This window comes from Vipera ursinii (genome assembly GCF_947247035.1).
Source record: "Vipera ursinii genome assembly, chromosome: Z".
NCBI lineage: Eukaryota > Metazoa > Chordata > Lepidosauria > Squamata > Viperidae > Vipera > Vipera ursinii.
Window position 1 is genome coordinate 123,100,763 of NC_139517.1, and position 23,677 is coordinate 123,124,439.

At 41.9% G+C, this 23,677-nt stretch overlaps 1 protein-coding gene across 4 annotated transcripts in view; it reads left to right on the forward strand.

Annotated features, from left to right (window-relative positions):
* ACVR2B (activin A receptor type 2B) overlaps nt 1–23,677 on the forward strand; it is a 104,134-nt gene that overhangs the window by 76,225 nt on the left and 4,232 nt on the right. Inside the window, exons 3-11 of one of the 4 annotated variants that reach the window (XM_083376995.1) lie at nt 2,873–2,982; nt 6,343–6,494; nt 7,616–7,759; nt 9,766–9,909; nt 12,336–12,484; nt 14,587–14,713; nt 15,680–15,818; nt 17,499–17,629; nt 19,460–19,646. In XM_083376995.1, coding sequence (XP_083233121.1) covers nt 2,873–2,982; nt 6,343–6,494; nt 7,616–7,759; nt 9,766–9,909; nt 12,336–12,484; nt 14,587–14,713; nt 15,680–15,818; nt 17,499–17,629; nt 19,460–19,646 — 1,283 coding nt within the window. Of the gene's footprint in view, nt 1–2,872; nt 2,983–6,342; nt 6,495–7,615; nt 7,760–9,765; nt 9,910–12,335; nt 12,485–14,586; nt 14,714–15,679; nt 15,819–17,498; nt 17,630–19,459; nt 19,657–23,677 lie in introns of those variants that run through there. The other 3 variants (XM_083376997.1, XM_083376996.1, XM_083376998.1) reach the window with 3 other exon arrangements.

Genomic DNA, 23,677 nt, shown 5'->3' on the forward strand with positions numbered 1-23,677 from the left:
CGGTAAAAGAGGGTCATTAGCTGTTGTTCTACCCTGTTCTTCCGCAAGACCCTAAGAAAGTGAAGCCTCTGTTGGGCCTTTCTAGCCACCTGAGTTGTGTTAACTTTCCAGATCAGATCTTCACAGAGGTAGACTCCCAGAAATTTAAAGGAGGAAACTCTCTCTACACAGTCCTCCCCGATGTAAAGTGGGGCAGGTTCCTCCTTTTTTCTCCGGAAGTCTAACACCATCTCTTTCGTCTTGCCGATGTTTAGGTGCAAGTTGTTGTTACTACACCATATGGATAGTTTGAGCACCCCAAAGTGTCCTCGCATGACCATAGAGGGCTCCCAGAAGGTTGACTGTGGGTCTTAAGTACTTCTAGGTAGATCCATCAGAACTTAAGTGACCAGTCATAAGTCAAGGACTCGGCACTCTGTTCAGCTGAGCACACTTCTGATTCTCTGTTGTCCATGTGATGAGGCAAGGAATTCCCATGTCATGGATGGAAGAAACTCTGGTTGCTATCACGAGGAGGACATGTGATCAATCTTGGTGGCATCTCAGAGAAGGATGTGCTAAATACAGCCAAGGAAACAAAACTGAACTTCAAAAATTTTTACCCATTTAGGCTGGAATTGCTGGATACGGGGATAAAGGGCCAACTTTTCTTGGGTACCTTTGGAGACGAAGCGATTCTTCTTGGACGTTTGTTCTCCAAAATACTCTTTTCTGCATTTCCTAAGGGAGTACTTTACCGTGGGTTCACACAACTATTTGTGCAAATAGGCTACTTGGGTGCAGCTTGCAAACTACGGCCCAGATATTTCGGCATGATAAACTGGAACGTAAGAATCAAGAGGTTGAAGCCAAAGTTTGTTTACCACAAAATGTGTTTTTGCATTGCATCACTTTGGCCCCTGGTTTAGCCAAAAGGGCAGGCCAACCTGCCATAGAGGAAGGACAATCAGAAATTCTTATAATTTCCATGAAAAGAAAAAAAATATATAAAATTATTTCATAAGAGATTGGCTTGTAGATTTTAATAATAATAATAATAATAATAATAATAATAATAATAATAATAATAATAATAATAATAATAATAATAAAAAACAATAGAAAATGGGGACAAACCCAGTGAAAATTAGTTCATAGTTACAAGCTGATAACCATCCTGGATGGTACACAAGGTTGCCGTGTTTTGTGAAGGCCCCATCATTTATATACTGACCACTTTATTTCACTACCCTCCGTGCAGGCTAAAACATCAGAAGCCACTGGCATTTCAGATAGTTTTGTGTGGATTTGCAACAGAAAAGATTTCATTGGTGGTGATACCCTACAGGTAGTCCTCAACTTAAAACAGTTCATTTAGTGAGTGTTCAAAGTTACAACAGCCCTGAAAAAAGAGACTTACGACCATTTTACACGCTGAAAACCATTGCAGCACCCCTATGGCCACTTGATCAAAATTCAGATGCTTGGCAATGGACAGTTTTTATTTATGACGGTCACAGTGTCCCAGGATCACGTGAGCCTCTTTTGCAACCATCTGACAAGCAAAGTCAATGGGGAAGCCAGATTCACTTAAGAACTGTTTTACTTGCTTAACAACTGCAGTGATTCACTTAATAGCTGTGGCAAGAAAAAATGGTAAAATGGGGCAAAATTCACTTAATATATATCTCACTTAACAACAGAAATTTGGGGTTCAATTGTAGTTGTAAGTCGAGAACCATCTGTATGTGTTGCTGGAAATATTATTTCAAAACCCAAAGGAGAGATTATGTGTGTGTTTGTTTGCGTTCTCTTAGAACACAAACCTATGAGCTATAGTTTATCTGTTTATTTATTAATCAGATTTATATGGCCTCCCAGGTCAAAAACAGTGGCTCTGCATAACATATACAATCTAATAATATTGTATAGATCAGGGGTGTCAAACTCAATTTCATTGAGGGCCGCATCAGCATTGCGGTTGCCCTCAAGGGGCCGGGTGGGTGTGGCCTGGGTGGGTGTGGCCTACTGGGTGGGCGTGGCTAGAGTGCATATGGCCTACTGGGTGGGCGTGGCCAGCTCTACATCCTTCGCATCAAGGGTGCCTATGGGGGCCTGGGCAGGAGTGGGACAGATCAGAGGGTCTCTGGTGGAAGGAGGGTCTCTGGGCCAGGACCAAGGCAGTGGGGGCCGTTCCCTCACTGTTTCCAGGATGGCTTTGCGGGCCGCATGAAACCACTTCGCGGGCCGGATCTGGCCCCTGGGCCTTGTGTTCGACATGTCTGGTATAGATAATCCATGACTTATAACCATTCATTTAGCAACTGTGTGAAGTTACAATGATGCTGGTCCTTACACTTAGCTATTCGAGCATTCCTGCAGTCACATGACCAGAATTTCGGCCTTTGGCAATTGGCATGGATTTATGATATTTGGGATGTCCTGGGGTCATGTGACCACAATGACCTTGTGACCTTCCCAGCCAGATTCTGACAAGCAGAGTCAATAGGGGGAAGCCAGAGTTGTTTAACTACCATGTGCTTCAGTTAATGACTGGTAAAAAAAAAGGTTGTAAAATCAGACAACTCTCTTAACAACCATCTTGCTTAGCATCGGAAGTTCCAATCCCAATTATGGTTGTAAGTTGAGGACTACCTGCAACTATTATAACTATATATTTACTTCCTCAAATTGGACCTCCTGCAAGTTTCTTTCAAGGTTGGAAGATCCCTCACCGGGAATTTAGTTCCTTTAAAAACTCTTATAGCATAAAATATGGTGCATCAGCAAAATAGGAAAATAAAAAGAATTTGCTTGCACAGGTTGAGTTGCGTGGACGACACAGGAATTCACTGGCTTAGCTTCTTTCCTTTTGTGTTGTTTTAATCTATAGGCAGGAATGTGTGGCCACAGAAGAAAACCCACAAGTATATTTCTGCTGTTGTGAAGGGAATTTCTGCAATGAAAAGTTCACCCACTTACCTGAAGCTACTGGCCCACAAGGTGAGAGTCAAGACTTTAAATCTTTGAACCGAGTTCAGTAAGTTTCCGTTTTTGGTTTTTCTTTTTTTTTTTCCTTTACAAAATGTAGTTTTTTCCAGGTTCTGCAAAAAGGAGTCTGGAGGCTAAAAGATACGAAGAACGGTTGCAGAAATTGGGTATGTCTGGTATAATGAAAAGGACTAGGGGTGACATGATAGCAGTATTTGAGGGGCTGCTTTAAATAAGAAGGGGTCAAGCTATTCTTCTAACCAGGACAAGAAGCAACGGATAGAATAAATAAATAAAATGAATAAATAAATAAACCTTTATTGTCAAAGTACAACATGTGTACATTTTAGATTAGCTGAGCCTCCCCCCCCCCGTGCTCTCTCCCCCCAACACACAGTGACAACAAACCCTCCATCCCACCACACCATGTGAGCCAACTACACCACACACCGGCCTCCCAAGTCAATTCTGCATAAGATTATGTCCCATTTAAAAGCCTAACAGCCCACGGATAAAAGCTATTTTTCAGCCTATTGGTATGGCTGGCTATATTCCTATATCTCCTGTCGGATGGTAGGAGAGTAAAGAGATACCGTCCAGGGTGTGAGTCATCCCTGAGAATCTTCCTCACTCTTCCAAGGCAGCGAGCCCAGGAGAGAAGCAACCTAGAACTAAAGAGAAATTTCCTGACAGAACATGTTAACCAGTGGAACAACCTGCCTCCAGAAGTTGTGGGTGCTCCAACACTGGAGGTTTTCAAGAAGAGACTGGATATCCATTAGTCTGAAATGGTATAGGGTTTCCTGCTTGAGCAGGGGGGGGTTGGACTAGAAGACCTCCAAGATCCCTTCCAACTCTTTTTTTTATTGAAAAGTTTTTCAATACATTTTATCTTTAACAAAACCCACCCCACCCTCCCCACCCCCACGCCCCCTTCCCTTCCCAGCCCAACCCAACCCTTCCCCCCTCCCCGACTTCCCAGAGCTAAATACAAGGTATAAAAGTAAAAAGAGCCTTGGTGGAGCAGTGGGCTAATGCCTCCTTAAGTAACACCAGCTGCCTGCAATCAGTGCAGGTTCGAGTCCCACCAGGCTCAAGGTTGACTCAGCCTTCCATCCTTCCGAGGTAGGTAAAATGAGGACCCAGATTGTTGGGGGCAATTAAGCTGACTTTGTAATAATGCCGCTGGGGGGGGGCGAAAGCTCTAATAAGCAGGCATATACATAGAATGAAGGGTACTGCTAAGCTTGTAAGCCGCCCTGAGTCTTCGGAGAAGGGCGGGATATAAATGGAATTTAAAAAAAAAACCAAAAAAACCCATAAACTACCATATGCTAATAACAATAAACTATTAAGTCTATCGCACTTTAGCTCTTATAAAATGACTACGAGCAATATAAATATCACATCGGTACTTATTCAAATGCTAAGTGAAACCTTTTAGTCCCATATTTATTCTGGATGTAATCAATCCAAATCCCTTCCAACTCTTGTCACTCTGGTTGAAATGATTGCATCAATGCAATTTTCTGAGATAAAAATAAAACGTTTCCTTCCCCCCCCCTTAGAATAATAGGATATATTCCAGCAGATTGAATGTTTGTTGGAAGAGCTGACTTTTAAAAGTCCATTCCTAGAGTTGAAAGGTCATGGATTGAAAAGTCTATGACCACAGAAAGAATGTGCTCAACGTTTTCATGGTTCTGAACCTCCTCCTCCTGCTTTTCAACTGTGTAAAATGTGGTTTTGATTGGTCGGTTTTTATTTTAGGCTAGGGCCATCTTTAATAGTAGGTCAAGTCACACTGCTTCCTACGATTCTTTTAAGGGCATGCAGGAGGTCAGGCATTAGTGATCTAGAAGACACAAAGTAATCCGGAATGTAGTGTCCATCCAAGAAAACAGAACACAGTGTTCTTCTTTTATAGACCAAACCGACTTGTCTGCTCTTTGTCCTGATGAGAAATAGCTGATTTAAAAATCGAATCAAAGTTCTTGAGACCATTTAAGTCATGAGCAGTGAACTGCTGTACTCTGTTGATTCAATATCTCAGTTCCATAAAGTAGCACCACGAACCAACCACAGATGGCTTGATGTAAGGGGGAATAAGAAGTTTGACGAAACAATAAATAAATAAGAAATTTCATGGAAATTTCATGACAGTGATGCCGTGATGCCAAATGTGAATTAATACTTGAGCGAAATTCCGTAACACACATGTTTTGTGTGATAAGAGTCGTGACCTTTGCTTCTTCATTTCAGCTTTACTGCAGATTCTTGCAGATGTTGCTGTTCAGAATCTCTTGTTCTGAAGACATGGCAAACATGTTGAACCATCTTCAAAACAACTGCCGTTTGTTAATGATGCCCACTTAAGGGACAGTTGGTGGACAGGACTGGATGATTTTGGATCAATAGACTATTCATTCCTAGCTAAGCCACCGTGCTGCTGTTTTGCTTCAGGCTGTCAGCTGAATGTGCTAATTATGAAAAATATTGGTCCCTAATAGGCCATTTTTCAGGAGCCAAAATCAAAGCATTCTGGAGCCTGTTCAATGATATTTGCATGCTTCTCTAAAATGTTTTGATTAAAATAACATTTTAAAAGGCACAATATAATGTTTTAGAAATTCCTGCTGGTTTAACTTAATTGAAGCTAAAGCTTGAATGCTGAGACCTCCCCTCCAAAATTTTTCCCCTCATCTCTCTTTCAAATTGATTTTACCTGGGAGAAAGAAAAAAAAAAGTATGGTAAAGCTCTTAAGCACTATAATTTTGGGGGAAGATTTTTTGGGGCTCTTCATAGAAGGAGAGATAAAGATAGACTTTGTGGAGCTTATGAATGCTTCAGAAAAGTGTAGCTGTTATTAATAGGGCTGAATACTAACATTCACATCAAATTGGCTGAAATAGTCACATTAGGATACAGGTAGTCCTCGACTTATAACAGTTTAGTGACCATCTGACGTTACAGCGGTACTGAAAAAGTGACTTGTGACCCTCTTTCACACTTCTGACCATTGCAGCATGCTCATGGTCACATGATCAAAATTCAGAGGCTTGGCAACTGGTTCATGTTTATGACGGCGCTCTGATCATGTGACAAGCAAAGTCAACAGGGAAGCCAGATTCATTTAACCACCAGGGTTACTCACTTAACAATTTCAGTCATTCACTTAACGATTGTGGCAAGAAAGGTTGCAATACAGGGCAAAACCTATCTAAGTGTCTCGTTTAGCAACGGAGATTTTGGGCTCAATTGTGGTCGTAAGTTGAGGACTACCTGTAGCTTCTATCTTGGCTTGAAGGCGGGATGTCGGAGATTGACATTTGTGTCTGGTCTAAATGGAGTTTCCATTTTCTTTCTTTCAGTGGTTTATGAGCCACCGCCTCCCAACGCCTCGCTGCTCCATGTTGTCGTTTATTCTTTGTTTCCCATGACTGCTCTCTCCATTGCCATCTTGCTCGCTTTTTGGATGTATCGTCACCGCAAGCCTCCGTATGGGCATGTCGATGTCAGCGAGGTATGTAAGATGGGAAGGGTTTCTGCTAAAGTAGCAATCTGTTCAAGGAACTCAATGTGGTCCTTCATTCCAGGGATGAAAAATAAATTGAATTTAAACTTGAGTGTAGGGGGTAGGGGCGCGATGGCTCAGCGGTTAAAGACACTGAACTTGGAGAGCTGATAGGCCAGGTCCGACACTTAATGCAATGCAACGGGCTGGGCTCCCATTCCTTGCTCCTGCTCATCTAGCGGTTCTGAAGCTTGTCGATGTGACTAGATAAATAGGTACCACTTTGGAGGGATGGTAACGGCGTTCCGTGCACCTTTGGCGTATAGCCAAAGAATGACCACGGAAATTGTCTTCAGGCAATGTTGGCTCCCTCAGCCGAGAAACAGAGGTGAGCATCATGTACTAGAGTTGGACACAACCAACAGGGAAAACCTTTACCTTTTTATGTAGACCACCACTGTATAGCTTGTTAAAAACAAAAACAAAACTAGGGTGAAAATCGTGACTCTTCCTTGTTGGGGAAGATTCCTGCCTTGCAATCCCTGGATTTCCTATTCTTGGTTTACTCCTCCAGACCAAATTGTCTAAAAACTGCTCTATTGAGAGAGGAGAAGATATTTTATAGCACTTGATGGCGAACCTTTTAGAGACCGAGTGCCCAAACTGCAACCCAAAACCCACTTATGTATCTTCGGGTACCGGGTGGGCGTGGCCCATTGGGTGGGTGTGGCTGTGGTGGTAACGGCAGACTGGGTGGGACTAAAAAGTTAAAAAAAAAACAATTCCATCTTTGCGAGATCTTTTTTTTCCCTGCGAGAAGTTGAAATTGATTGATTGAACCATTTTTTTTTTGCACATGGTGGCGGAGGCCTAAAGCGAAAAGGTTTTATAAAACCCAGCTGAAGTCCTAGGACTGGGGCAATGGCATGCGTGCCCACAAAGAGGTCTCTGCGTGCCACCTGTTGCACGCATGCCATAAGTTCGCCACCACGGTTCTATAGACTTTCTCTCAATTTGTGTCACTATCGGTACTTGCCAGCTCCATAGCAACTCCTACAAGAAATTCCTTTGTACCTTGACAATATTTCAATTTTATCTGATTCCTAGCACCCTGTACCTTTCCTTCCTAGGACCCAGGACCCCCACCTCCTTCTCCAATGGTTGGACTGAAGCCATTGCAGCTGTTAGAGGTCAAAGCCAGGGGTCGCTTTGGCTGTGTCTGGAAAGCACAATTGATGAATGAGTATGTAGCAGTGAAAATCTTCCCCGTACAGGTGAGGAATGGAATTACTTTCCAGTAACACCTGGAGCAAGGTAAAAATGTTTACAGAATTCCAGGTTAGCAATTTTATCAAGAGTTCCACGTTCTAAGTCTTCAAGGTAGGTAAGTCTCTAGCAGTGTTTCTCAACCTCGACCGCTTGACGTTGATGGACTTCAATTCCCAGAATTCATCCACCAGCCATACTAGCAGAGGAATTCTGGGAGTTGAAGTGTACATCACTTAAGTATTGCCAAGATTGAGAAACACCTAGTACAACGGTAGGCAACCTTGGCTCTTTTATGGCTCGTGGACTTCAACTCCCAGAATTCCTCAGCCAACATGCCTGGCTGAGGAATTCTGGGAGTTGAAGTCCACGGGTCATAAAAGAGCCAAGGTTGCCTACCCCTGACCTAGTGGGTAGAAAAACTCAAACTTGAAAGTTTAGTAGTTTCTCTCTGTTCCATCTTATACCAAACAAATCAAGGGTTATTTTCACACTTCCTCAAAGCTGAGTTACTGTTTCTCCCCCTTAGAGGTACTTTGCTCCTCTCACTGCTTTGCACAGCCACATCTCCCTTGATGAACAGACTGCAACCTAGTTGCATGATTCAAGACATAGCCAAATGGCTTGGGGGTCTGTTTTCAATTGCACGCTAAGCCATTATTTATTCTCTAAGTGTGCAGCCAGCCTCTGCTCTATGCACAAGTGAATGGCAATAAGTACCCAGCTCCGTGAATCTGCAAACATTTTATATATTGCTGTTTTATGTTATTTATCTTGGCAGCTTCTTTAGGCATGACAGCAGGGATAAAATATTTCAAATCACAAGGCGCTTTGGTTCCAAAGTCTTGGAACCGTATCCTAAAGCCTTTCCCCAAGTTGCCACAGGATTGTAATTTTTAATGCAAGAAGAGGGAAATCATTAAATATATGGCTTGTCATTGCCTTTAATCTCAAAAAGATTGCCCATCCTTGCTAGAATGAAACATAAATAATGCACTTGGCAAAGACCTGAGACTCTATTATGTTCAGATTGACAGGAATCGTTAGAAACTTTATTCTTCTTTCCTGGGCCATCTAAGAAAGCAAATTTTACAGTACTAGGTAACAGATCTTTGATAGCTTAAGCTTCTGTGAGACTTTCACCATACAAATTTAAACAATGCCAAACACGTGAGATACTTAAAATGGGGAAGTATCTTTGGAATCATTTATTACAGGTAGTCCTCGACTTACAATGGTTCATTTAGTGGCCATTCAAAGTTACCACGGCACTGAAAAACATGACTTAGGATGGTTTTTCACAGTTACGACCTTTGCAGCATCCCCATGGTCACATGATCAAAATTCACATTTTGGCAACTGGTTCATATTTATGACGGTCACACTGTCCTGGGGTCACGTGACCCCCTTTTGTGACCTTCTGGCAAGCCAAGTCAATGGAGAAGCCAGATTCACTTAACAACTGAATTACTAACTTAATAGCTGCAGTGATTCACTTAACAACTGTGGCAAGAAAGGTCGTAAAATGGGGCAAAGCTCACTGGTAACAAAATGTCTCACTTAACAAATTTTGGGCTGAATTGTGGTCATAGGTCGAGGACTACCTATATTATTTTTATTTATTACGTTTATTACAGGTAGTCCTCGACTTACAGCAGTTCATTTACTGACCGTTCAAAGTTACAGTGGTGACTTATGACTGCATTTCACTTAACATTGCGGCAAGAAAGGCCATGAAAAGCACTTAACGAATGTCCCGCTTAACAACAGAAATGTTCGGCTTAATGGCGCTTGTGCATTGCGCACTACCTGTAATTGCAAAAACAAAAAAGTTCTGGGAAAATAAGAAAGGGAAGAAATGCAAAGGTGGTCAGATAACGAGACTATCTTTTGATGGATGGAGTTGAAAAACAGCACCCAGCTGGCTGTAACATCGCCGATGTCTAGAGATGTCGTTGTTCTCCGAACAGATTCATTTCTTTCTCCACTCTTTAACCTTCTGCCCTGTCTCCAGGACAAACAGTCTTGGCAAAGCGAGAAGGACATCTTCAACACCCCAGGAATGAAGCATGAAAACCTTCTGCAGTTTATTGCAGCTGAGAAGAGGGGAAACAACTTGGAGATGGAGCTTTGGCTGATCACAGATTTCCATGATAAGGTAATTGTTGTGATTCAGGGTCAGCCTGTGGGTTCGGCAGTTGGGTCAGATGACTCAGAGGAAGAGGGGGGTGTTGAAGACCTTGCTGAGGGGGTTGAAGATCTTGCTGATGATAGCCCTCACCAGGCCCCTCCCACTTGGTCACCACGGAGACCCAGCTGTGTGAGCCTGACAGTGTGGATGAAGATGACCCATAGCTGGCCCTGTTCAAGGACGCCCGACGCAGGAGGCAGTCAATTAGGAGTAAGAGGAAGGCAATGGGGCTTCTCAGAAGGAAGCAGAGAGAAGCCACGCCCTAAACTCTATATAAGGGGAATGTGTGGGGAGGGCTGGTTTGTTGAAGGCAACCGCTCGGATAGTGTTTCAAAGCTCCTGTTTCTTGGTTCGTGTCTTGTTTGTTTTTGTAGTAATAAATTTGGCAGGCATAATTCCAGCCTCTTGCCGTTTGTAAAGGGGTTGCCTTTTCTGCAGGGCCGGTAGCTGGCTGGTACAGAACAGTAATGAGGGCTGACTAGGTTGAGGCTTTGTTGACGCACCTCCTCGTGGGGAGCACTTAAAAGACTCTTAGCAACACAGGGGGAGCCCCTCTCCCAGCTGAGCCAAACTTCTGGCAACAGGTGCCTCTTCAGATGAGCTTCTCCTACAGATCTAAGTACAGGTAGTCCTTGAGTTACGACCGGCCGCTTAATGACCGTTGGAAGTTCCAGAATACTTACTTGAGGGGAGGGGGGTATTTACAGTCTGGATTCAAAATTCTGACGGTCAGCAACCACACTTCAAAGGCTCAGTGGCTGGGTGACATCAACAGCTGTTTGCAGCATCCTGCAATCATATGACTGCGTTTTATGATGTTTCTTGTGAAAATCCAGCATTTACTTCAGGTTGTGTTTTTTTTTTTTGGCAAAACCTATCATCATGAACCATTGGTTCCCTTAGGCACTGCAGTGATCCACTTCAGCACCAGAAAGGTCATAAAACAGGTCATTTCACGGTGTGTAATGTTATGATCATATAGGAGCCGTGACCAGGGGGGCTTTTGCCCAGGTTCGCCTGGTGCGCCAGTTGCGACCCTATCTCGACCGAGATGCCCTACGCACAGTCACTCATGCGCTCGTGACCTCCTGTTTAGACTACTGCAACGCTCTCTACATGGGGCTGCCCTTGAGGACCACTCGGAGGCTTCAGCTGGTGCAAAATGCAGCCGCGCGAGTTGTGATGGGGGTTTCCCGTTACTCCCATGTAACACCTCTGCTCCGCGAGCTGCATTGGCTTCCGGTTGCTCTCCGGGTGAGATTCAAGGTGCTGGTGATGACCTATAAAGCCCTATATGGCTTGGGTCCAGGATATTTGAGGGAACACCTGCTGCCGGCATCAAGCTCCCTTCGTCCTGTGCGCTCCCACAGGGAGGGTCTTCTCAGGATGCCGCCAGTCAAAGAATGCCGGCGGATGACACCCAGGGGGAGGGCCTTCTCTTTGGGGGCACCTACCCTTTGGAACCAGCTGCCCGTGGAGCTTAGGACTGCCCCCGACCTTCGTTCATTTCCCTGGGACCTGAAGACCTGGCTCTTCGAGCTTTCCGGCCCAGGCTGAGTTTTAATTGGGGTTTTAACTGGGGTTTTACATGTTGCAGGGACTTAGTTTAATCTTTTTTAAATTGGTCTTAATTTTTGTATTAATGTTTTAAAAATTATACCCTGTAAACCGCCCTGAGTCCTTCGGGAAAGGGCGGTATATAAATTCAATTAATTAATTAATTAATTAATTAATTATGACCAGCATAGGCAGGCTCCATTATGGCCATAACTCGAGGACTACCTGTAAGTGGGCTGAGTCATTGTAGCTGTGGTGCTGTAAGTTCAGAAATGGCCCAACAAACCGAGCATTAATTTTCAATCCCATTGATTCCGTTGGAGGATATTTAAGCTTGTGTTTAATTCTCTCCTGCAGATGAATGTCATTGGCAGAGAAGCAACCTAGAACTAAGGAGAAATTTCCTGACAGTTAAAACAATTAACTAGTGGAATGACTTGCCTCCAGAGGTTGTGGGTGCTCCAATACTGGAGGTTTTAAAGAAGAGATTGGACAACCATTTGTGTGAAATGATATTATAGGGTTTCCTGCCTGAGCAGCGGGTTGGACTAGAAGACCTCCAAGGTCCCTTCTGTTTTTCTGTTATTGTGGGCACTCCCTGTGTGTGTATCTTCTATGCAGAGTCATACTTTTAGAACTGGCCCTTGGGCTGACTTCCAGAGAAGCATGCTGATTCCTGCTTTAAAATACTGGCCAGGCTCACTGTAAATCTCTCTCTCTCTCTCTCTCTGTCACACACACACACACACACACACACACACACACACACACACACACACACACACACACACGGATCTGATTAGAGTCATAGACGTCATCTAGGTTTGTTCTCCCAGGGGTCTTTGACTGACTATCTGAAGGGGAATGTTGTCAACTGGAATGAACTGTGCCAGGTGGCGGAAAGCATGGCCCGTGGACTTTCCTATCTGCATGAGGACATTCCTTGGTGCAAGGGAGAGGGACATAAGCCTGCTATAGCACACAGGTAAGTCCCATTTTTAGTCTACTGCAACACTAAATCAAAGTTTGTTTACTTACTTTTAGAATCAAGGGTCTTCAAACCTGGCCCTTTTATGACTTGTGGACTTCAACTCCCAGAATTCCTCAGCTAACATGCCTGGCTGAGGAATTCTGGGAGTTGAAGTCCACAAGTCATAAAAGGGCTGAGTTTGAAGACCCCTGTTCTAGAAGTTCACGCTGCTGTTCTTGAGAAGGAGCTCAAGGTGATGCATTGATTCCTTCCTCTTCCAATCTAAACAGTATGTATGCACAGCTCAAGGGAATTGTGACTTCCTATGGGAACACTAATTATTCCTTGGTTTTCCTTTGAAGTAGCAGGTTCAATTGCTGGGGGCGAGTGAGGGGGGTGAGCATGGACAGGGGAAGAGCAATCCAATGGGACATCCTGAGCCATCTGAGAGTTTCCATGCCAGTTGCACCAGGATTATTTAACCAATAGGCTCTTGCAGAAGAGGTTCTACTAAGCTTGAAACTGTCATGGTAGCTTTTTGCTGCTGTGCTGCTGCCCCCTAATGGCACTTAATTTCAGATACAATAAATCCACTTCAAACATATTCCATTCCTTCATTCATTTATGTATTGGAACTACCGTTTCCTTCAGTGAAGATATTCTTCCTATTCCTTTCATCTGGACAAAAATGAAGGGAAGGGGAGGAGAGAGGAGGAGAGAAAAATTAGTGGCCTTGTCCACAACTCTTAAGGGCCACGAAACAGCTGCTGGGACTCAGAGAAATATAGAATGCTCACTCCTGTCTTAACTAACCTTTTCATCCACCAGGTAGTCTGTAGAAATAATGTAAGTCTTTCCAATCCCTGTAAAAGAGAAAGGTGGTTTGTAAAACACTACAAGCCCAGAATATTTGCACTTCTTCTTTCATTATCTGGAAAACAGACCTCTCATCGGCGGCTTAGGAGAACACACAAAGCTACGGCTTACTGAATTCAAACGGGGTCCAAATAATGAAAGGATTTAATTGTTGTGAATTCTGTAGCCTAATCCCCTTTCTCTTTTTAATAAATCTGGACAGGGGAAGCCTCTGTGAGAATCTTGGTTTTGGGTGTACTTGGCTGTCAGAAGTTTGACTAATCTGGCATAAGGTCTCTTGATGGTTTCTCCGCCAACTTTTAGCAGCTTTAACGTAAAACCAGTGCCTGGGAACTATCTTTCCTCCTTTCTTTCCCTCCTTGAAAAAACAAAACAAAACAAAAAATTGTGGGTCAGGAGGGGGTGAAAACTTTCCTTCAGGATACTGTACACCCTGGGAATTCATTGCATTTCCCCTCCGCCCTTTTCTGAGCTCTTGTTCTCTCTCCATAGTGGCATCTCTCTTCGTGACATATTCTGACAGAGCATTTCATGGGGAAAAAAAACACACCCCAGAATCTGCCCTCATTAATTATATTGCTTGGCCCCACGCTTGTCCTGTGATCCAGCCGGTCAATTGAATTGATGGCAAGAGAATTATAATGCCAAGCACACGTGGGTCTACCATCTGCTGGCTCAAGTCTGTAATTTAATTATATTCGACCCCCTTCTTCTTCTTCTTCCACTACTGAAGGAAAATTCCAGGAGTAGCTTAGTAAGCACAGGGGGTTTAATTTAAGAGGTAGATAAAGAAGAAATAAAGCTGAATGAAACTCCAGGTAGAGGTCAAAATCCAAGGCAACATTCTAGATGCCAAGCATGATTTCTAGAAAATTGCTGGCTAAGCAATTAAGACTATAAAACAGGGGTCTTCAAACTTGGCCCTTTTATGACTTGTGGACTTCAACTCCCAGAATTCCTCAGCCAGCATGGAATTCTGGGAGTTGAAGTCCACAAGTCATAAAAGGGTCACGTTTGAAGACCCCTGGTATAAAAGAAGGATGCCATTGCACATGACTTGTGTTAATGATGGCCTGCCTATTATCCTCACTGATTTTTCCCCTCCTTTGGGATCTTTCCCGTAAATTGGGTTTGTGTCCACCTGTTGATGTTATTGGTGGCAAAAATCTCACATACATGATTTTCTTTGGAGGTTGATAATGCGCTACATTAAATGTCCATCTCTTTTCGTTTTCTTGCAGAGATTTCAAGAGCAAGAATGTACTTCTGAAGAATGACTTAACTGCCGTGCTTGCTGACTTCGGACTGGCTGTACGCTTTGAACCCGGGAAGCCTCCAGGAGATACTCACGGACAGGTAAACCTCCAGGTTAGCTTGCACTACTTCATTTCGCAAACCTAATTTGGAAGGTGGGCGAAGATAAAGACAAGAGAAGACAAATCTAGTGCCTGGGTTCTGTATCTTCAAAAAAACAAGTCACAATTGGTGTATACCCATGATAGTATATACAATTTATCCTTTCCCAGCACCACTGTTATTCTGAACAGTCGCTGAACGAGCAGTCAGGAAGTGAGAACTACCTGTATTCTTTAGGAAGCATCAGCAAGTCAATTGATCTTGTCAAAATGACGAAGATGATGAATCTTCTTAGCTTAAGTTTGAACTGTGGGATCCTTGTGTTCTTTGAGCTTGGTTGTTTTCTTGCAAGCGTTTCATTACCCAACTAGTCATCACGGCTACTATCCAGTGGGGGTCTTGGCAGGAACCGTAGTAAGGTGTTGTAGAGAACAGTTGGGGAGGATGGTCTGTGCCACAGAGTATGAGATCCCTGGGAGATAAAGCAGTGGAAACAACCTCTGGCTTTCCCTGCTGGCTTCCCCATTGACTCTGCTCACGGGAAGCCAGCAGGAGAGATTGCAAAAGGCAATCATGTGACCATTGGCTCACTACAACGTCATAATTGCAAGCTGGACACCCGAGCACCCAGATCGTGATCCCATGATTGTGAGGACTCTGTGACAGCTGCAACTTCACAGACCAGTTGTAAGTACGCTCATTCGGCACCATATTAATTTTCAACAGTCATCGAACAAGGCGTGATAACTCAAGGACTATCTGTAACCAAGGTAATATCAACAACTATTGCGATTGCTTCTCTTTTTCCTTTCCTTTTTATTGTTCTCTCTCTCTCTCTCTCTCTCTCTCTCTCTCTCTCTCTCTCTCTCTCTCTCTCTCTCTCTCTCTCTCTCTCTCTAAAAGAACCAGATTTTTGAAAAGTATGGGAATCTCCTTTTCAGGTTTAGGCCCAGTAACTGATTCCTGTGTCTATTATAGGTGGGAACAAGAAGATACATGGCGCCTGAAGTCCTGGAGGGAGCAATTAATTTCCAGAGAGATTCCTTCCTGAGAATTGATATGTATGCCATGGGCCTGGTATTGTGGGAATTGGTTTCCAGATGCACAGCCACTGACGGCAAGTTCCAATATCCTTTTTCCATACTGTTTTTGCTTCCTCAGAAATTATGAATTTAATTTAATTTAATCATGGGACTTGTATGCCGCCCTATCTCCCGAAGGACTCAGGGCGGCTAACAACAATAAAACAACAATAAAAACAATGAATACAAATATTAAAAGAGATTAAATTTTTACAAAGCCCCACTAAAAACCAATAAAAATTAAAACAAAATTAAAACCCCTGTCGTCAGTCCAGGTCGGCCAGTTGGAAAAGGTATGTCTTTAGGCCGCGATGAAAGGACCGGAGATCTGGGGCTGTCCGAAGTTCTTGGGGGAGCTGATTCCAAAGGGCAGGCGCCATAAAACAGTGCCTCCCACTCCCAACCCCCGGAGATGTCGCAGCAAGATACCATGGTCGATGGTATCAAAAGCCACTGAGAGATCCAATAGGACCAGGATAGAAGAATAACCCTTATCCCGAGCCCACCAGAGATCATCCACCAGTGTGACCAATGCCATCTCCATGCTGTACCCGGGCCTGAAACCCGATTGGTACGGATCTAGATACTCAGTTTCCTCCAGGACCAACGGGAGCTGCTGTGCTACCACGCTCTCAACAACCTTCACAATAAAGCGAAGGTTGGGTTGAATACTGTATGTCCAACACATTTGGTGTTAGATAATGGAGATTTAATTCAGAACATCTGGGTGGAACTTTTTCCTGGTAGAAACCTACCTAACCCACTCAAGATAATTCTCATACCTATATCCAGTCCCATATAATGGGTACTGTTTAAATTTGTAAGCATTTTGAGACATTTAAATTATACAAAGTCTTTGTTAAAATGACAGATTTTCATTCAAAGCAGAAGATTTAGAGAAAGCAAAAGGTTTTGTAAATAAATAATCAATTAGATTTTGTCACCTACGTGTTTTATAAGCGTAATTCCTGTAAGCTGGAATTTGTACAGTAGAGTCTTTGAGAAATAATAAGCTAATAAATGAAATAACGAACAGGGCATGCCTGAACTGTATTTATGAGCATGATCCTTTAGTGAGGAAAAGATTTGAGTTTTCCAACAGTTATGGGATGGAGATTACCCACATTTCTCAGGAATCTTCCTAGAATTCACTTTTTGCAAATTCCAATATGAATTAAACTAATCAAGATGTTGACTTGTAGCATATCAACACAATATGTTTCTTAGCTTTAAAAAAACCAACAACAAAATAAATGAAAAAAACCCAGCTCAGGGCAAAAATCCCATCCTCTGCAAATCTGTCTCTTGTTCAGAGAGAACTAATAAGAATACAGTAAGAAGTTCTTTAAGTAGCTGCCCAGAGTTGCTTAGAAGATGGGCAGCTATATAAACATTTTAATTAAATAAATAAACATTACAGCTATTACCTGAGGAGGAAGCAAGGGGGATGCACAGGAAGGGAGGGAATCAGACCAAGGATCTGTTTTATGGCCCCTACACCACTGCAAAGCTGGGTAGAGAACTAAACAATGCTGATTTCCAACATTAACCTCAAATAAATGATTCCATTTAAACAAGAAAATAAGTAAACAGTACATATTTCTGTGAAGCATACAGTTTAATACCGCTGTGGGTGAGATACCAATTAGTCGGAGTTGCCTGTTGGTCCCAGTGGTCTGTATTTGGTAGCAATGACTTCTTTTCTGCAAAAACAGGTCCAGTGGATGAGTACTTACTGCCTTTTGAAGAAGAAATTGGCCAGCATCCATCTCTTGAGGAGCTGCAGGAGATTGTGGTCCACAAGAAGATGCGCCCGGTGTTCAAGGACCATTGGCTTAAACACCCTGTAGGTCCTTCCTTGATGCTTACATTTTTTTCCCCAAATGTCCATGTGATTTAGTAGAATTCAAGTTATGGCCACAATTGACCCCCAGATTTCCAATGCTAAGAAACACAGTTGTTCCGTGAGTTTTGCCCCATTTTACAACTTTTCTCGCTACATCTGTCAAGTGAATCACTGCAGTTGTTAGTAATGTGGTTGTTAAGAGAACCTGGCTTCCCCATCGACTTTGCTTGTCAGAAAGTCACAAAAGTTGATCACATGACCCCGGCAATGTTGTGACCATCATAAATATGAACCAGTTGCCTAGCATCCAAGTTTTGATCATGTGATCATGGGGATCCTGCAACGGTTGTTAAAGTGTGGAAAACGGTCATAATGTCGTTGCAACTTTGAATGGTCACTAAATGAATGGTTGCAATCTGAGGACTACCTGTGTTTGTACTTTCAGGGTAACTTCTGCTTTCATGTTTTGGAAGCCATTTCTGGATCCATTGGCATCAGTGAGATGCCTTAGCGTGCTTTAGCATCCAATTAGAGATTATTAAAAGAACAGATGATAAATTAATAGAATTTGTAAAAGTTACATACAAATAGTCTTCCATTTACAACAGTTCACTTACTGACCTTTCAAAGCGACAACAGTACTGAAAAAAGTGACTTATGACCATTTTTCACACTAACGACCATTGCAGCATCCCATGGTCATTCAGATGATTGACAGCTAACTCCCATTTACGAGACATTATGCAATGTCCTGAGGTCATGTGATCCCCTTTTGCAACCTTCTGACACGTAAAGTCCACGGGGAAACCAGATTCACTTAATAACTGTGTTATTAACAATGCAGTGATTCACGTAACAAATGTGGCGAGAAAAGTTGTAAAATGGGGCACTTAGCAAACTTTCTCACTTAGCATTGTAAAGTTTGGGCTCAGTTGTGGTCGTAAGTTGAAGACTACCTGTCTTCCCATTTGCATAGTCAATACTCCTGTTTGATAGGCCAGCATAAATACCTTTGGCCAGGATTCCTGCTGCGTCTTTCTATCTGCACAGGTGGGAAAGGAATAACTCCTTCATTAACTGAAGTCTTTTGTTTGGGTGAACAAGATGCTTTAGTTTCCAAGAAGCTGATGTTAAACCATTTTTTTTAAATAAGCTAACCCACTGCAAAGTTGCAACGTGTAATTTCTCAATTGGGCAGAATGGGAATCTATGATTGATTATAAAGTTTTCTTTGATTTTGCTTTGTTCTGAATTGGAAGGAAGAGCAAGGTGAAATCACTACCATATTTGTATCACGTTCTACAATCTAAAACACAACCTATGCAGAGATTACAGTCCTCAATTTACAACCAATTGCTTAAGTTATAGCCTACCTGAAAATCTGAACTTCTGACTGTCTTCCTCTCCCGATGGGCATGTGATTGTACTCTGGGCACACAGCAACATGGCCACAATTGCAGCCATTTGCAGTGTCCCAAAACGTTTATGAGTTTTGCCAAAAAAAAAACACCTGGCAACATAGGTATTTTTTTGGCAAAACCACACAGTGGCCAACAATGTCTTTACTCAACAACTAAGACATTTGCTTAACAATCATGGCATTTGCCCTTATGTCTACCATGTTTGCTTAATGACCACCACAAAAAAGATAGTCAAATCCAATCAGTCACATGACCTGACTCATCTTGTGGCTGTTACGACTTACAACTGTAATGAGGAAGCTGCACTGCGGCTGTACCACGAGTGCAGCCTGTACATCTGGCCTCCTAAAGCTACATCGATCCACTTTCTCTTGTTAAATTCTTCTTTCCTTTCTCTTTGGGTACCCAGGGCATAGCCCAGCTGTGTGTTACAATTGAAGAATGCTGGGATCATGATGCGGAGGCCAGACTGTCAGCCGGTTGTGTGGAAGAGCGCATTGCCCAGATTCGCAAATCAGCAAATGGTAGTACCCTCGACTGCCTTGTTTCCATCGTGACCTCTGTCACCAACGTAGATTTGCTGCCCAAAGAGTCAAGTATCTAAATCCTTGTTTGCCTTTTTTTCCCCCACTGGTCTCTTCAGATGCAGTGGATTTTTTTTCAAAAAAAAAAAAAAATTGCAGAATTCAACACACACACGCATACATATACATGAATGCAGCTGCTATTTTCTTGACTTTTCTTGCTATTGTTATTATTTGTTGTTGTGTTGTTGTTGTTTTGATTGAATCAATTTACCAGCATATTGCTCTACTGTATTGAAAGAGGAAAAAAAAATAATAAGAGAAAGACATCTCTCTGAAAGCATCCAGGTGCCGACTAATGAATGCATTTACAGTGCAGGTACCTCAAAACCTCAGTGAACTCTCTTTGTTTCCTTTATCGACCTATTTTCTCTTCTAACTAACCTGCAATTTTTACACCAAATATCAGTGATAACAAGAAAACAACTTACTCATCTTCTTATATGTGCTGCAAAATCAAGACTGTTCCATGAGATCATACCTCTCAGAAAATGGATCCCCCTTCCCCCTCTGCTACTTTTACTTTTCTTTCTTTTGTATTTTAGACAGTGAGCTTAAAAAAGAAAAAAAAAGAGAAAAAAGCAGATGTGTCTTTTACGGGTCTAACGGGTGTTGCCGTGCTTGTGGGGGGGTGGGGGTGGGGGAAGAGTGATTGAGTCAAGAATATTAACTGATTATGATGGTGGTAGAAGTGAAGACCAGAAGTTAAAGCTGGGTGGGGAAGAGAGGGTGGATTATTGCAGCATTTGGAGAAACAGTGGCTAAAGAGTTACTTCTCAGGAAAACAGTCAATGAGAGGATGGGCAAGTTTTGAGGCAGGCTATTAAACTGCTGCAACATGCAGAAAAAGTTGGGTCACAAAATCACTGATACAAATGGATTCTTAAATATCTCAGGCTTGAGTAATGTTAAGTGAAATCAACCCTTCCTATTACATTTATAAGTTCAGAGAATGAGGTCTTAGGATTCAACTACTGCAGATTTCCCTCAGTTGTCTTAACAGGGCAGTGTTACAGCCCTAAGCGATTTTTCTGCCATTGTAATACAAAAAAATAAATAAACATGGAAGACAACAAGCATCTGACCTGGAGCTTTAAAAAAAGCCCAGCCTAGTATCCAGTTACGTATTGGCATTCAGTATTCGATGTCATTCATGATGTGAAACAGCCTTTCTTTGAAGACTCATTGAAATCAGTAAAACTTACTTCCAAGTAAATGTAGCCAAGACTAATAAAATTCAATTTCACTCTTAGATCTTAACATCTGCAGGGCAAATGTCAAGGCTGTTTAGCTGCTATGACTATCAGGAATTGTAAAGATGGATAATCATTCCCCATTAAGGACACATAGAAACGCCATCATCAATTGTCCCTGAGACTTCATGGGAATGTATGTGTATATATTAAAAAAAAAATAAAGATGGCAGCTGTGATCATGGCCATCTTAACTTTTTTGACACCTCTGTCCATGTCTCCATAGTCCTTTGGCAAAAGTCATGGCGGTTGAATACAGTTGTCTATCTTTGATTTATGGTAAGGATAGGTGTAGTTTAGGACAATGTTTCTCAACCTTGGCAACTCACATCTTTTAAGAGTTCTGTTTCTAAGTATACTTTTACACTTTATACACAAATTCCTTTGCTTTCAACATAGCTCATAGCTGGTTGAAATTGATGGGTTTGATTTTTCTTGATTCTTCATTCTCTGAAGACTGTCACCCAACTTTTTCGTCTTAACAGTGGTGCATATTTTCAATACACTTAATTCTACTACGCCATATAAAATCCGCTCTAGTCAGTGAATACTCCTAATGCTGCCAATGTAACATTTAAATATTTTTTTAACTTGCAAGACATGCAATGATTTATAAAAGAAATAAACGTAGAATACACATACACATGAAGTGGCTTTTGAGGTTTTAAACTAAAAAAAAAAACCTTCATGACCACAGACCACCTCAAACCAGAAATACCTCAAAATTTTTCTACCTGTATGAGTTTTATTATATATTTTGTTAGTTGTGTTATCTTGGAGTATGTAAATTTTAATGTAAGTTGGCTTTTATGAAAAGGGAGTTTTAAAAAAAAGAAGAAAAAAGAAAAAAAAAATCCCCAATCTTTTAGAAAATGCTACCACTTCTTTTTCCTTTTCTTTCCATAAAGCACCATTGTAAATAAGTGTAAACAATTATAGAGGAATTGGCTATACAAGATTCCTGGACATATTCAGCATTACTTGTGAAGACTTGTTTCCGTTTTTAAAAATTTTGGTGGGAGTAGTAGGAGCACAAGTTGTTTTAAGTAAAGAATTATTAGTACAGCATTTCCTTTATGAAGTATTTTCCCTGGGAGATGCTAATCCACGAATGAAAATTATTTTCTTTAGGTTTGTTATTCGGCTACTGGTTAACTGATACCCAGTTAACACAGTACAAATGATCGTTCAGTAAAAACACAAAAGTTGCAGTGCAATTCCTTTTCCCCAAGGCATTTTAATTAACCGTAGAAGAATGTCAGAAAAGCTTTTCTAACAAATAAAGAACAGCAAAAAGGAAAGTAATCTTGCCAAGTGGGCATGTGGTAGCGGAGCTGCCCAAAACAAACTGCCTTTTTCGCTTTGTAAGACAAGAGAGAGTTGCTTTTGACTGCTTGTGAATGTGCAAAAAAAAAAAGAGTTTCACTCCGCATGCTTCTGTAACTATTTCAAGGGGGGGGGGGGGAAAGAGCTGAAATTTGAGATTTTATCCTTTTCTTGAGAAACAGCTGCTTCTCTAATAAGGGAGCCGAAATATTGATGCTTCTTCTTTTTGCTCAATGCTTGAATATCAAAACTATTTAAGGTAACTATGAGCAACCCTGGACTTAACTGAAATACATTAGGTTTGCTTTTGCAATAAGTTAAAATTAATTGAGGAAGATGACCTAATTTATTACTTCAAAAATGCAGACACCTTTTCTGTACTTTGGGAGTGGGCTTCTGTTAGGGAACAAGTGGTGGCATGTATGTAATCTTACAGCTGCCCTAATGTATATATTTGTCTCAGGTGTCCTGCAACTTGTACATACTGGCGGCATTTGCAGAATTACATCACTGTGCAGATGTCATTTTGGTGTCATTGCAGCTTCTGCAGGCGCTGTGAACTTCTTGGGGATTTATTCAACATTTTTCAGTGACTAGTATCTTAAAGACCAATTTTGCATACGATTGACTAAACAGGATGATAGTTTCATTGGTCATGGATTGTACATTTTTTTCTGGAATAGACTTTCATCGCTCTTCGCTCTGTTTTATATCAAGATTAAGCATCTGATTGATTCAGAAACTTGATTCAGCACTGGCTCTATTAAAAAAAATCTTAGCAGTCAGTGATTTAATGCATTCAGAATATACACAATGGGTGGAAAGTGGTTGGTGCATTTGCTCTGCAAAGCCTCAAGCCACTCTGCAGAACCAAACTAAGACAATTTGTGACCCACCATGTACTGTGACTTGCCAAGTTATTAACAACTCCTTTGATTTTTGCAGTCTCAGTGTAAGTAATTTTTTGAGCAGAGACTATAATTTTACACAGGGGGAGTAGCAGGCTGTATTCGGAAGGCCACCAATTATGAGGCCTCAACAAAGTTCTAATGAATGATCATGTTGCCCTTAAAAAGAGAGGCTTCAGGAAAAAGAAAGTGAAGGAAAATAGATCAATTGGGATGAAATAAACCTTGACATCTATATGTCACTAACAGTCAAGGTGTGTGGTTAGCAGTGAAAAAGATTCACTGTTAAAATTGCTGTGTTGCTTCAAGTATGCTTTTTCCTGCCTTGCAGCATTATTCCTATCATGGTTAAAATAAGCTTGGTACAGCAGTTGCTTTGCTTTTCCAAGAAACAAAGTTTCGAGAAGCTTTAAGTATTGATAGAAAGTGCCATATAGAGGTTGCTTTTGTCTTTTGTCCATTCGGAGTGTTCTTAGTCCTTCCTGTATAAAGAGAGTAGCATATCTGTGTTATATTCATACCCATCATACAGGTTGAGTCAAACCTAATTTTACGC